Raw genomic sequence first — 15,656 nt, 5'->3', positions numbered from 1 at the left:
CGAGTCAGTTTACTTCAAATTGGTCATCTGATAAAGCCAATAGCTAACTATACAAATGAACTCAAAAAACCTCAAACCTCAAATATCAGTACTAAATATCAAAATAATCCTTTTCAAAAAAGGGCACCTTTTAATTCCTAGTGTGTATAGCCAAGTCAGCAAACTTTGTTACGAAAACTGAAATGAGATCTTTCATAAGTATATGTGAAAGCAGCAACTCACTTATGTTTATTATGTACCAGACACTAAGCGCTTTACATTGACTGTCAATCCTCTTAACAACCCTTTGAGATAGATAATAATTATAATATCTCATATATTAGTATTATCCTCAATTTACAGATAAGGAAACTGAAAAACACAAGTTAAACAACTTGCCCAAGGTCATACAACTAGAAAGTTGCCTAACCTGAGCAGGCAGCCTGGCCCCAGAGTCCATGTTCTTAACCATTCTTTTATGCAACCTTTCACATAAATGTATCTTATTATTATTCAATCACTGCCCTCCTATTTTTTTCCTTCCTCCAACTCAAAATGATAGAATAACCCTATTTCCCTTGGCTTGCTCAACTGCAAATTTTTGTAAATCCTATAAATTTACATTTCCCATAGCCAATTCAACAACAAATACTTTAGTACCAATTTAGTACACTATCTTCCCTTGTTAATGATATGGAAAAACAACAACCAGCCAACAAGCACACAGTAAATCTCTGATCTCCTCTGAACAATTATCATACAAACCAGGACATTTCTGAGAATAAAATGGGGTACGACATCTGTTCCAGAAAACAGGTGTACACTATGACTGTCCAGGACAAAATGGGAGGTATGGTCACTCTACCCATTTTGTAGTTTGCACTACCTAGTGGTATGAAATACTGGCCAACTATGCACTATACAAACCCTGGATTACTCCTGACTTTTCTGCTCTGACAGAGAAAATGCTTTTCTCTTCCCTCAATAATATATAAATCAAACAAAACTTAATTCCTCATCCTTGGCTCTATGCCTATGTTCATACCATACTCCTAGTAATATTCATCTAAAGTACTCCTCTGTCTTTAATTTACAGCCAGTCGTTTATAAATACAGAGATATTTTCTGAACTAAAGATTGGTTCAAATGCCCAGACAAGGCAATAGACAAGAGGAAACATGAGTATGTGATATTCAAGTTTCTTTTCCTTACATTTACTTACACTTATACATTAGAAAAAATATTTTTTTCCACAAGAGCAAATATAAAGTGCTGATTTGCACTTTATCATTTGTATTTCTTTAAATCTTGCATATAAATGAGTCTGTATTTAACAGTCTGCAAGCTTCATTCTCATTTTAAAAGTTTTATTTGCCCAATTGATAATATACTCAAACTATAAAAAATTTAAAGTAAGGTAATTAACCTGTTTGGCTTAGAGCAAATCAATAACAATGCTGGGATTCAAACTCAAAGTTATACGTCTCTTAAATCAGTGCTACCTCACAGTAGCTTTTGCAATTAATAGTGCTGCTATCAGGTAGTTTTAATAAATTTCCCAGAAATACTTGCTGTGATGATCAAATGATAGTGTCTGTCAAGCCTTTACCTAGACTGTATTACAAACAAGGCTTAATACATAAACACCATGAACACAGGGCTTCCCTGGTGGTGCAGTGGTTGAGAATCCGCCTGCCAATGCAGGGGACACGGGTTCGATCCCTAGCCCGGGAAGATCCCACATGCCGCGAAGCAACTAAGCCCGTGCGCCGCAACTACTGAGCCTGTGCTCCAGAGCCCGTGAGCCACAACTACTGAAGCCCACACGCCTAGAGCCCGTGCTCCACAACTAGAGAAGCCACTGCAATGAGAAGCCTGCGCGCTGCAACGAAGAGTAGCCCTGGCTGGCCGCCACTAGAGAAAGCCCGCGTGCAGCAACAAATACCCAACACAGCCAAACAAAACAAAAAAGAAAACAAAAAAACCCACCATGAACACAACCTAAACTCTCAGAAGAATCATTCTCAAATTACAGATAGGAAGTTGAGGCTCAAAAAAAGTTGTCACTTGCCTCAGGTCATAGCTAACATTTGAACCCAGGATTCCAAAACCCTTACAGAAAATCATAGCGCAAAACACAAAAGTTTACAATGTTTTCAAGACTGGAAACCTGCCTCGAGAATTAAACTTCAAAGAAAACACAACTTAAGCAAAACACAGACTATAGGAACAATAAATTAAAATGCTACAAGCACTATCAGAGCTAAAGAGTCACTTTCCATTTTCACTTAAGGATATTCGAAGTGGAAGTTTAAAAAAAAATTTTTAAGACTTCACAATGATAGCTGCATTAGTTAGTTAGTTAGAAGTTAGTTTCCTAACTTCCTCTACTTTCCACTCCTCTGCAATACAGACACGGACTCCATCTCTACCTATAGGGTCTAAATCTTTTTTTAAGCTCCTAGGGAGAGACCAAAATTACAGATTTCAAATGTTCATGTCTAGTACTAAAGATCACTTCCATTAGCTGAGAAGTAATATGGAGCTGACAGCCTGAACAAACTCAAATTGATAGAAAATAGTTGAATATCAATATTTCTAGTTACTGGTTTTTCACATACTGTAATTTGAAGCACCATGAGGTACTTTTACATCTTTATATTCACTTCTGAGCATTTTATTCCACTTTTCACACTTCGAAAGTAATTTCTACTTCATTTTCAGCCCATTATATTTGAAAATATTTCTTTGAAAATGTTTATCCATTTTAAAATTCTGTATCCAGCTCCAATAAATATTCCAAAATCAAACTGTTCAAAAATCACTCAGCTATTCACTTATTTATAATTCTTCTTGGCAATAATTTCACAATTCGTTAAGGCACTTTCTTCTTTTCATTTTTGAAAAATCATTTTCACTAAGTCATATCTAATAACTTTTTATAAATACGTGATTATTTAAGCTAATGGGAAAAAACTGAGTACTGTACTTGAGGTAAAAGGCACAAAACTTCCCATGATTACTGAAATATAAAATCAATGAAAAATTATCTAGGCAAATATCCCACTTATTTCAGATTCTAAAGCTAACCTAAAATTTAAAATGTTATCACCCAAAAAAGCAGAAAACTTTAGAAGTCAGATAAATTACTTTTAAAATTGTGTAAGATCTGGGGGAAGAGGGATTTACTGTTTAATGTGTACAGAGCTTCAGTTTTGCAAGATGAAGCTTCTGGAGATGGATGGTGGCAATGGTTGCACAACAATGTAAATGTACTTAATACCACTGAACTGTACATTAAAAATGGTTAAGATGATACATTTTGTTATGTGTATTTTACCATAATTAAAAATAATTTTTAAAAATTATGTGAGAGTATGCATCCTAGGGTGCATAAAAGTCACTGCTACCTAAATAAGTGGTTATAAGTATTCATTTTTAGGGAAAAACTCAAATAGAGACAGAAATCCAATAAAAACGTTGCCAAACAACTAGAGCAGACATAATTGGCTGGAAATACTGGAGGGGGAAAATGATCTGAAAAATGAATAAAATACTGGCAAACCATAAAAACACGAAAAGATTGCAAACTGCCTCCTTGGCGCTCAAAAACTTAAATAACTCGCTAGCAGCCAGAAGAACACAGCAAAGGGCTGTTTCAAACTTTCAGAATTTTTTCTAACCGAATTTATGCTGGAACATGTTTAACAATCTGGTATATTATCCAAACGTTTTTACCTCTTCCCAGAGAGACAGACACGGTATGTGTCTCCTTCAGAACAGAGGTGAGATAAAAACAAAACTACTGAAGTCAGTATAGGCCTTTGTCTGCAAGACCAAGTTTTTAAAAAGTTACATCTAAGTATTACTTAAAATAGGATTCCTTGTCTGCCTATAGATTTCTATTGCAGTACACTGCAATTTAGAGTTCTAATTCCACCTTCAATATTCACTAGCTGTATGATCTTGGGCAAGTTTCCTAAATTTTCTGTGCCTTAGTTTCTTTATCTCTAAAATGGAGATAATAATGCTACTTACCTCATAGATAGGTTTGAGTTGTTGTATATAAATGTATACATGCAAAAAGACTTAACAGGCCTGACATATCAATAGTGAGCACAATTCATGAGAACACAACTATTATTATATTATTATCATTACTATTATCTATCCCACTGATTCCAGTTATAAACTAGTTAAGCTGGGGTCTCTCCAGAAAAATGCACACAAATAAAAGATTTTGAACACAGCTGCAGAGGATATCTTCCCAGAATAGAGAAGTTCTACCAAAGCAACTTAGTTGGTAGTAAAGTGGTTATTAACCTCCCTCATGCCATGGACCTCTTCAGTAGTCCAATTAACCTATGAATCTCTTCTCAGAATGTTTTTAAGTATCTGAAATACACAGGACTACAAAAAACCAATTATAGTATAGTTTTAAAAGTATTTTAAAATTTCTAATTTAGTAATAAATGTTTCTTTACAAGTGCATTAAACAAGACTTTTTTTTACATATAATAAGGAGCAATGCGCATAAACAACATTTCAAGATATCTGCAAAAACTGTAATATGTTATGAAAACACTTCTCTTGTTGCATCCATTGAAATGTCAAGAATTTTTAATTCTCTTCAATTCTAGATTTCAATTAGAAGCTACTAAAAATAAACAGGCAAATTTTTTTTCCTCAACCAAGTTCACGGACTTCCTCAATTCCATCTAGGGACCCAGATTAAGAACCCCTGGCTTACTGGAAAGTAAGTGCAAAAATAAGTTTTGGAGTCAGTGACTTATGTTCTAGAAGCCAGACTTCAGACTTTAGTCCCCACATTATTTACACCTGAATGACCTTAGACATCAAACTTCTGAGCTTTGGTTCCCTCATTTAGAATAATTCCTACATCATGAGGTTACAAGGATTGAGTATTAGTTAACAAAATGCCAAAAGCCCGTATGTTATATTTTATTGATTTTAATAGCATATAATTATACCCAAATATTTAATGCCATTGTTAATTTTCAGTAAAACTCATCATATGTGAAAAATTAAAAACCACATACTGATTTACAAAGAAAATGATTAATGGAAATATTAACCATATGTAACATTTTAGTGAGAGCTATGATTTAGCTTCAGAATGACCTGTATCTAAATCCCAGTTCCACTACTTCAGTCTTACTAAGTTAAACTCTCCACCTCAGTTTTCTCATCTATAGAACACTGCAAGGTTGTTTTAGAAACGAGAGGATCTAGCTTAAACGGTCAATAAATGGAGTTATTATTAAAGTTCACATTTTAACAAAGCCAAAGAAATCAATTTGGACCTCAAAAGTTTATTCTGGAATTCATGTTTATATAACTACAACTTCACAGTCCTTTGCCCAGCAAAACACATACACACTTAAAACCTGCAGCATTTGCTTGGCATAACATTCCTAACACAAACTGGCACTACTTAAAATCAGATATGATTTCTTATTCTGCCCAAGGAAAACAACGAGGATAAAAAACGATCAACAGAATGGATTCAATAATTTTAAATCTTTTCATGATTTACTTGGAATCTTTACTACCAAGGTTGGAATACTCTATAAGGTAGCTGTCTCTTTAAACCCCAATATAAAGATCTCAAATGTATCAGCTACATATTGCCGGTTACATTTAAAAAAAAAAAAAAAAAAAGGCAGAAGCATGTGTCTACTTTAGGCCGGAATACTATGGATTAAGATCTCCCCCCGTCCGTCTGAAAAAAACCCGCCATAGACTGGCTCCCGATCCATTATACAACCTGTAAATTCCTTCCCTCATTGAAAAGATTCTTTTTGTGGGCATAGTTAACAAGTGCCAAGCTGCGAAGTTGCAGCTTTGCTGGTTTGACGTTTTCACAATGCAAGAACAATATGATCTGGAATCTACTCAAAGCATTAGCCAGGCAGTCAGCTGATGCTCACTGCACACAAGAGAAAGACAGAAATAAGAGAAACTGAACCTCGTATTTGTGTAAAACAGGTATCCACTACGTTTTAAAACTAAAATAGGCCAACAGCAGATGTTCCAGTTAAAGTAATAAAAGTATTTCTATTGTTAAATAACAATTAAAAAAAAAAAAAAACCGGCTTTCCCCGAACTAGGTTTCGACTAGGTTTCGCTCGTTCTTGGAATTTTCCTTGTAAAGGGTTCTTATCCGTTCATAAAATCAGCCCCTCACCTCGGAGCGGCTGCCTGAGTTAACTTTTATAAAAGGTCAAAGCGGTGCCTTTCAAGGTTTCCAAACCCTACTGGCTTCTCCTCCGTTCACAGTAACTCGCTTGCCACCCACAGAACGTTCCAGAGACCTAGAGACGGGGACCAAACAAAATTTGGTGGGGGTTGCTAAACAGAGGCTTTCAACTTTCTTTTCCTAACACTTCTACCGAATTTCACCTTCCTCCCTCCGCAGCCCCACATGTTGCTCGCCTGCTCCCAGAGGGCCGCGCGAGGCCTCGCTTCACCCCGGAACGCGCCCACCTGATTACCCTTTTCTCCGCAGACTCCGCCCTCCCCGCCCCCCTCCCCCCCCCCCCGCTCGCCTCCTCTAGGAGGTCCATATGGGACGCTTTCCCCTTCCTCCGATCCTCACGCCGCACCAGAGAAGCCTCGATTCTCCACCTTCGGTTCTCCCCCGCCACAGCGCTCGCCTCTCACAGCCTCCTAAAGTGCTGCGAGCGCGCAGAGCGGAGCCACGGGCCTGCACGGCCCAGGTGCTGTGTCAGCCTATCTGCCGGTTCCGCGCCGTGTACGGCCTGGAAAGTCACATGGCGCTGGGACCGGCCGGCGCCTTCACACTCCTGCTCTCCTCAGAGCAGGACGAGAATCCCAAGTCCACTCACCTCCACGAAGAGCAACATGACTTTCTCCGCTCGGCCCAATCGTTCTCGCTGACGCGACTCCAACTGGCTTACAGGCCGGAGCCCCAATAGCTAGGATAAGGACACTCGCCTGGCCCCTCCAACCGGCAGCGGACCCGGCTCCTCCCCCGCCGTCAGCCGCTGCGGCCTGACCCGCCCAGTCCCACCTCCCTTGAAACAGCAACTGTTTCCGGCTCTAGAGAACAATTGCTTCCGGGAGAAGAGAAAATCCTCGGCGCGCTCAAATTTTGCACTACCTTTTCCAGCCGCAGTATGGACTGTACTATCATCTGGCCGGGGGTGGGGGGGGGAGGCGGGGGAAGCGATCAGAGGAAGGCACCATTCTGTGCCACGGGAGTGTGTAAAAATTTTACAGGCGCATTTTATTCCTGGCGAAACGGATAGTTACCATGGCCATAATAACTCCGCAGTTCTCGTGGCCCAAGACCTAGATCTGATAAAAAGCCGAGCTTGTGCAAAGTGTACTGGAAAACAACCAGCCCTGCCGAAAAGGCGGCGGCTCTCAGGGAAAAAGTAGAGAAGGGAAAAAAGCAGCAGTAATAGTAAGCATATTAACAGCAACTGCTGTACATTAAAGGCCTACTACATGCCTGGCACTATTCTAAGTATTTTACGGGAATTAATCTAAACAATCAAACGCAATAATACTATTATCCCTAATTTACAGTTGAAGGAGCTCGCTAGAACACACTTTGCCCCAAGTTCCCTTGAATTAGGTACCCACATCTCTGCTCAGTATAATGCTATTTGGTAGTACTTAGCCTGGATAGCCTCTTCATTGATGTTCTGCCATTAATTCAAATGAATACAACAAAAATTTTTTAAAATTATCTTTATAATTTTCTGTTAGATGATCCAAAATCCTTATTATCTTTAGCAACACTTACTAGGATTTATCCCTCCCTTATCAGTCCCACTTCTATATCCTAGCTCTGACACTCATCGTTTGAAACAGTCATGTCTTGATCTTCTCCAATGGATTTTTTCTATTCTATTATTTCAAAAAATTTTCCTAAATTGAAGGTTTCATTTTCACCAAACTGCTATTATTTGCTTTCAAGACCTTACCATTCTGATCCTATGTAATCTCCCTTAACCTCAAATGAATCCCTTCATTTTTCATTTAGATACCAAATTAATTTCCCCTTCAAATTGCTGATATTTCTTCCCATACTCTCCTACTCTGATCCGCAGTAAACTCAACATTACCTCATCTCAATTAAACCAGTCTCCTTACTTTTTCCCTGAAATACAAACTCTGCACTCACCTCCAAAGCCATGGCTCATTGGAATGCCTATCTGAAATGCCTTCATTTGTCAGTCAATCTTCTCTCTCCATAAGGTTCTCCCAAAGACTCTGCTCCCCACAGGTCTCTTCTTCATGTCCCTCGTTAGCACTTGAATATTATATTCTATCTTAAATTTTTTTTGTTGTTTTTTAGTTTCTTCACAGGTCCCTATCATATATTTTTCACAGTCTAGGATAATGGTAGCCACATAGTAGTATCTCAACAAATGCTTGTCAAATTGAAGAGATTTTAAAATTTGCTTTAAAAAGCCTTCATTTCCAGTTGCTGATGAATTCCATGCTGCATAAAAAAATATGAAGGAGAGAGAGAGAGCACAATATACTAAATTAGTTTTGTTGACAAGTATGGAGGCTGCTTTGTGAATGCCCACTAGGGTAAGCAATATAAGGAAATCAAGAGAAATTAACAGTTATTTAAGGATCTCACAATATAGTATTATTATCAACAAAGTAATTTAATAGATTAATTGATTATGTTGAGAAATGCTGGGTAATGATGGATATTTTAATGAAAACTCACATTTATATAAATAAATAATTCTCCTTAAATGTGGTCCTTTCAGAAAATATTATGAACGTCCTTGAATAAATAGACTTAATTGTGATTTATAGGAAAGGAGGGAGTGATATTTTATGACTGGGGGGGGAGGGTGCAGTCTAACAATAAAAGAAAGTATTCTGGGACTTAGAAAAGTTCCATGAGGAGAGGAGTTTTAAACTATAATGAATATCCAAATTTTAGACAGTTTCCATGGAGGTACTGAGGAAGATAATGCCAAATGTTAGATAAAGAAACCTAAAGTACCGCATCTGGTTTTGAGAGGTTCACCAACTGGTGGATAGAAACAAATAATAAATAGTTACACTCAATGAGATAAGTGCTATAATACAAAGTTTACAAAATGATTTGGGAACACAGGGGAGGGAGTAATTTAGACAACAGGATCTTAGAAGGGAAAATATTTAACTTGCTCTTACATATTGATTGATATTTTTAAAAGACAATTACATTATGATCCCCTGTATCCGTTTCTCTGAAGGATTGAAACAAATTGTTTAAATTTACAAGTTTACAACAAGCACTCAACATAGGACTAAGTTACAATAAGGACTCAACATAGGAAGTTCTCATAGAGAAATTGTTATACATCCACAATTTATATAAAATCTAAAGCATACAAAATGATATTACATAGTTTATGAACACATACACCTGCAGTAAAACTATATAAACACAGACTAGACATAAATACATCAAATTCATGCTTGTTATGGCCCTCTGAAAAGGGAAAAACAGGAAGGAAGGAGTCTGGGGAGAACACCAAAGGGGACTTCAACTTTATCTCTAATGCTTTCTTTTATTTAAAAATATCTGAAGCAAATACGACAAAATGTTAATATCTGTTCATTCTGGGTGATAGGCACATGGCTATTTGTTATATTTCTTTCTGTACTTTTCACATTTTTTTAAATTAAAAAATAATCTACACAACGAACAAAACCATCTGTCCTTTTAATTGCTCTAGTGTCCTAAATCCTTTCACCACCTCTACCATCAGAGGAGCTGCCCAAAGTACTCTTCTTTCAGTTAGAAAGCAGCCTCTAAGCGTTCCCTTCAATTTCCCAGCCAACTACAGAACGTCAAAGCCTTCTTCAGTCAGGCTTCTTGAAAAAATGAGCCACTAGGCAGTGCAAAGAGTGTGATTTTCATCCAAATACTATCTTCCAAGTTACTACAAGTCTAGGAAATGTTGAAGGGCAGCTGAGGAAGTTTGTAACACGATTATTCCGTTACAAGCTTAAACATTCTTAAGCAAAACCTCAGGAGGAGAGAAGAACCAGAAGTTACATTTGATACATTGGATCTTGAATTCTAACACCTAGATTTTAAGCTCATTTAAAGCAGGGCTATACCTTCTATTTCTTTTAGCGTTCCTGTTGTCTGTTCTTTCCTTCCCTCCCTCCCCCCTTCACCCGCTACCATCACAGCATATAGAATGCCTAATTCTCTGCATATAGTAAGCACTCTTTAAATGTTTGAGTCAATGATAATGTCACAATGGGTCTACTATGACATCACCCGGACTGAAACAGCACGGCTAGTATCAGGGTACACCACAGCCTTTGGTTGCAGGCTTTTCCTGCTCTTCTAACTTCCTTGTGGATGGCTTTATTAGCATTTGCCTATATTCTGTGAAAAACGAAGAAATAAAAGAAAATCACTCAACTTCCAAAACGTTTATCCAGATGCCAACTGAGATAGACAGTGAATAGGAAGGAGAAAAAGAAGCTTTGGATTTCACCATAATGTACAAAAATGTCCGTGATAGATCAGAGGTCCCTAAGCTTGAGATCCCATTTACGGTACAGGATGTCATCACTAGGATTGAGCAAGCACAGCTCCACAGAGCCAGAGAGGTAGGTAGTAAATGAAAAGTTTATAGATTGCAACTTGCTTTTTAAACTTTCCATGACCAGCTACATTTTTTTTTTAAGGATTCACTTTATTTTCATGACATTTGACTGTGTTTGAGGTCACATTGATTTCAAATGATGATTTCACCTGACTCTGTAGATAACAAGCTCCAATTCTACATTAATTCCTTTCACTTCCATATCAAAGATAATTAAGCTTTTTAAGAAATAAATCACGTGTGTTATTGAGTGATTGTGATAGAAAAATTAAAATCTATAGCTAATATTGGTATCTAATTTTAGTCAATAGTTTTAATTTGTTCTCTACTGAGCTTTTATCAAATACTTATTTTTGATACATTACATTTTAGACAATACATTTTCTCTTATGTATTCTTCTAGGAGTTTTATACTTTTAGATTTTACATTTAGACAATACATTTTCTCTTATGACAATACATTTTCTCTTATGTATTCTTCTAGGAGTTTTATACTTTTAGATTTTACATTTAGGTCTATGATCCATTTTGTCTTAATCTTTGTATATGATATCAGATATGGATTGAGGTTCTTTTTTTTTTAACAATTATTCTAGCTCTGTTTGTTGAAAAGACTACCCTTTCTCCATTAAATTGCACTTGCACCTTTACTGAAAATCAGTTGATCATATATGTGTGAGTTAATGTAGTCTCTAGTCAGTTCTCTTGATCTATGTGTCTATCTTAATGCCAATACCACAGTGTCTTTTTTTTTTTTTGGCTGCGTTGGGTCTTTGTTGCTGAGCGCGGGCTTTCTCTAGTTGTGGCGAGCGGGGGCTACTCTTCATTGAGGTGCGCAAGCTTCTCATTGTGGTGGCTTCTCTTGTCACAGAACACGGGCTCTAGGTGTGCAGACTTCAGTAGTTCTGGCTCGCGGGCTCTAGAGTGCAGGCTCAGTAGTTGTGGTACATGGGCTTAGTAACTCAGTGGCATGTGGGATCTTCCTGGACCAGGGCTCGAACCCACGTTCCCTGCATTGACAGACAGACTCTTAACCACTGTACCACCAGAGAAGTCCCACAATACCACAGTGTCTTGATTACTGAGGTTTCATAATAATTTTTGAAATCATGTAGTTTTAATTCCTAAACTTTGTTCTTTTTCAGTTGTGCCCAACTTCTCTCACATCTTCCTTTTACCTCCTTTTCCTCTTCTTGGGCTTTTCTCTCAAGACTCAAACAGTCATAATCTGAAACGTGTCTTTGGGACTTCCCTGATGGCACAGTGGTTAAGAATCCACCTGCCAATGCAGGGGACATGGGTTTGAGCCTCGGTCCGGGAGGATCTCACATGCCACGGAGCTACTAAGCCCGTGCGCCACAACTACCGAGCCCACATGCCACACCTACTGAAGCCTGCACACCTAGAGCCCATGCTCCGCAACACAAGAAGCCACCACAGTGAGAAGCCCGGGCACCTCAACGAAGAGTAGCCCCCGCTCGCTGCAACTAGGGAAAGCCCACGCACAGCAAGACCCAAAGCAGCCAAAAATAAATAATAAATTTATTTTAAAAACTAAAATAAAATAAAAAATAAAAACTGTCTTTATCCACACTGCTTTCTCCCTTTGCTTTTCCATAGGATATTTAGAATCAGTCTGTCAAATACTATTGGGGGAAAAAAAAAAGCCTACTGGTATTTTGACTGGGAATGTACTGAATTTGTAGATCAATTTGGGGAGAATTGAAATCTTAACAATATTGAGTGTCTGACACTTGAATATAGCATATCTCTCTATTTATTTAGGTCTAATTTTTCTCAGAAGTGCTTTGCATATCTTTTGTCAGATTTATCCCCAAGTAGTTCATATTTTTTATACTATTGTAAATAGTATTGTTTCTTAATTTCTATTCTCGATTGTTCACAACTAACAAAGAAATACAATAAATTTTTGTATATCGATCTTGTATACTGAAACCTAATTTATTAATTCTCATAGATATTCTTTGTACAGTCTTTGGATTTTCTACATAGACAATCCTGTCGTATACTAATAGAGGCAGTTTTATTTCCCCCTTTCATATCTCTGTGCACTTAAACTTGATTCTTTTTTTTTTTTTTAATTTATTTATTTATTTATTTATGGCTGTGTTGGGTCTTCGTTTCTGTGCGAGGGCTTTCTTCTAGTTGTGGCAAGCGGGGGCCACTCTTCATCGCTGTGCACGGGCCTCTCACTATCGCGGCCTCTCTTGTTGCGGAGCACAGGCTCCAGACGCTCAGGCTCAGTAATTGTGGCTCACGGGCCCAGTTGCTCCGTGGCATGTGGGATCCTCCCAGACCAGGGCTTGAACCCGTGTGCCTGCATTGGCAGGCAGACTCTCAACCACTGCGCCACCAGGGAAGCCCCTAAACTTGGTTCTTGACTCATTGGTTAGGCTAGGACCTCCAATATCAAGTTGAATAAAAGTGATGAGACATCCTTGCTTTGTTCTTGATGTTAGGCTTTAGGGGAAAGCATTCAGTCTTCTACCATTAAGTACGATAGCAGCTGTATATATTTTATGGCTCTTTATCAAGTTGGGGAAATTCCTTCTTTTCCTAGTTTGGTGAGTTTTTAATCAGGAATAGGCATTGGGTTTTATCAAAAGTTTTTACTGCATCTAAGGAGATAATCATGATTTTTTTTTTCCTATTTGAATCTGGCAATATAGTGAATTACATTGACTTATGAATGTTAAACCAACCTCACACTTTTAGAGTAAACCCCATTTACTCATGATGTAGCATTCTTTTTACTATGTTGTATTCGATTAGCTAAATTTTTGTTAACAATTTTTGTATCTATGATTATAAAGTATGTTGGTGTGTAGTTATTTTTTCTTACAATGACTTTGGTTTTGACATCAGAATAATGGTAGCTTTATAGACTCAGGTAGAATATTCTTTTCAGTTTTCTGTAAGAGTTTGTTGAGTATTGGCATTTCCTTTTATATGTTTCGTAGAAACCACCAATGTTGGACTTCCCTGGTGGTGCAGTGGTTAAGAATCCACCTGCCAATGCAGGGGACACAGGTTCGATCCCTGGTCCAGGAAGATCCCACATGCTGCAGAGCAACTAAGCCTGTGCACCACAACTACTGAGCCTGCGCTCTAGAGCCAGCGAGCCACAACTACTGAGTCCATGTGCCACAACTACTGAAGCCCATGCGCCTAAAGCCCAAGCTCCGCGACAAGAGAAACCACTGCAATGAGAAGCCTGCGCACCGCAACAAAGAGTAGCCCCCGCTCGATGCAACTAGAGAAAACCCGCGTGTAGCGACGAAGACCCAACGCAACCTAATTAATTAATTAATTAATTAAATTAAAAAAAAAAGAAACCACCAATATTTGGGTAGGGTGGGGAAAAATAATCAGTGGAACCATCTAGACTTGGGGTTTAATTCCTGGGAAAGTTTTAAGCTACAAATTCAATGAAAAAAATCGTAGAGTTATTCTGGTTATCTATTTCTTCTTAAGTGAGCTTTCACAGTTTGTCTTTCAAGGAATTTGTCCATTTCATCTGAGTTGTTGAGTTTATTGACCTAAAGTTATTCATAGTATTATCTCTTTACTATCTGTAGAATCCGTAGTAATGTCACTCTTATTTCTGATATTAGTAATTTGTCCTTTTCTGTCTCTCCTTATCAGTCTGGCTAGAGGTTTATCAATTTTACTGATCTTCTCAAAGAATCAGCTTTTGATTTCACAGATTAACTGCTTTTCTGTTTTCTATTTTACTGATTTCTGCACTGATCTTCATCATTTCATTTACACTATTTGCTTTGGGTATAATTTGCTCTTCTTTTTTTCTAGTTTCTTAAAGTAGAAGCTGAGGTCATTGATTTGATAACTTTTTGTTGTTGTTGTAATAAGTGTTTTGTTCCATATATTCCCCCTCTGCAAATGAAAATGTTGTTTTCATTTTCATTCAGTTTTAAATGTTATAATTTCATTTTTGATTTTTTTCTTTGACCCATGAGTTATTTAGAAGAGTGTTATTTAGTTTCCAAATATTTGGAAACTTTTTTCTCTTCTTTCTTTTATTTATTTATTTATTTATTTATTTTTGGCTGCACTGGGTCTTCGTTGCTGTGCACGGGCTTTCTCTAGTTGTGGCGAGTGGGGGCTACTCTTTGTTGCAGTGTGTGGGCTTCTCATTGCGGTGGCTTCTCTTGTTGCGGAGCATGGGCTCTAGGTGCACGGGCTTAAGTAGTTGTGGCTCACGGGCTCTAGAGCGCAGGGTCAGTAGTTGTGGCACACGGGCTTAGTTGCTCTGTGGCATGTGGGATCTTCCTGGACCAGGGCTCATACCCATGTCCCCTGCACTGACAGGCAGATTCTTAACCGCTGCACCAGCAGGGAAGTCCGTCTCTTATTTATTTCTAGTTCAATTTCTTTGGGGTCAGAGAACTTATTTCATATGATCTGAATCCTAGTAAATTTCTTTTTTAAAAATATTTATTTATTTATTTATTTTTGGCTGCGTTGGGTCTTTGTTGTTGTGTGTGAGCTTTCTCTAGTTGCAGCAAGCAGGGGCTACTCTTGGTTGCGGTGCGCGGGCTTCTCATAGCGGTGGCTTCTCTTGTTGCAGAGCACGGGCTCTAGGAGCAAGGGCTTCAGTAGTTGTGGCACATGGGCTCAGTAGTTGTGGCTCGTGGGCTCTAGAGCGCAAGCTCAGTAGTTGTGGCGCACGGGCTTAGTTGCTCCACAGCATGTGGGATCTTCCTGGACCAGGGCTTGAACCAGTGTCCCCCTGCATTGGCAGGCGGATTCTTAACCACTGTGCCACCAGGGAAGTCCATCTCTTATTTATTTCTAATTCTATTTCTTTGGAATCAGAGAACTTGTTTGATATGATCTAAATCCTAGTAAATTTCTTAAAATTTGTTTTATGGCTCAGAATATGGTCTATATTGGTAAATGTTATGTATGCAATTGAATACAATTTGTGTTCTGTTGTTGAATACCCTGTAAAATAACAATTACATCAAGCTGGTTGATAGTATTTTTCAAGTCTTCTGTTGTTTT

General features: G+C 38.1%; 1 protein-coding gene across 10 annotated transcripts in view; it reads right to left on the bottom strand.

The window, feature by feature from the left end:
- Positions 1-8,708, bottom strand: part of LARP4 (La ribonucleoprotein 4) — a 67,092-nt gene extending 58,384 nt beyond the window's left edge. For 4 of the 10 annotated variants that reach the window (XM_082352394.1, XM_082352398.1, XM_082352400.1 and 1 more), the window contains exon 1: positions 6,849-7,020. In XM_082352394.1, coding sequence (XP_082208520.1) covers positions 6,849-6,866 — 18 coding nt within the window. In that variant the 5' untranslated portion in view covers positions 6,867-7,020. Of the gene's footprint in view, positions 1-6,187; positions 6,205-6,605; positions 6,744-6,848; positions 7,021-8,155 lie in introns of those variants that run through there. The other 6 variants (XM_082352403.1, XM_082352402.1, XM_082352401.1 and 3 more) reach the window with 4 other exon arrangements.
- Positions 8,709-15,656: the final 6,948 nt, after the last annotated feature.

This window comes from Balaenoptera borealis, assembly GCF_965194805.1.
Source record: "Balaenoptera borealis genome assembly, chromosome: 13".
Classification (NCBI taxonomy): Eukaryota; Metazoa; Chordata; class Mammalia; order Artiodactyla; family Balaenopteridae; genus Balaenoptera; species Balaenoptera borealis.
Note: the sequence above shows the minus strand (reverse complement) of the source record. Positions and strands in the feature narration are given on the sequence as shown.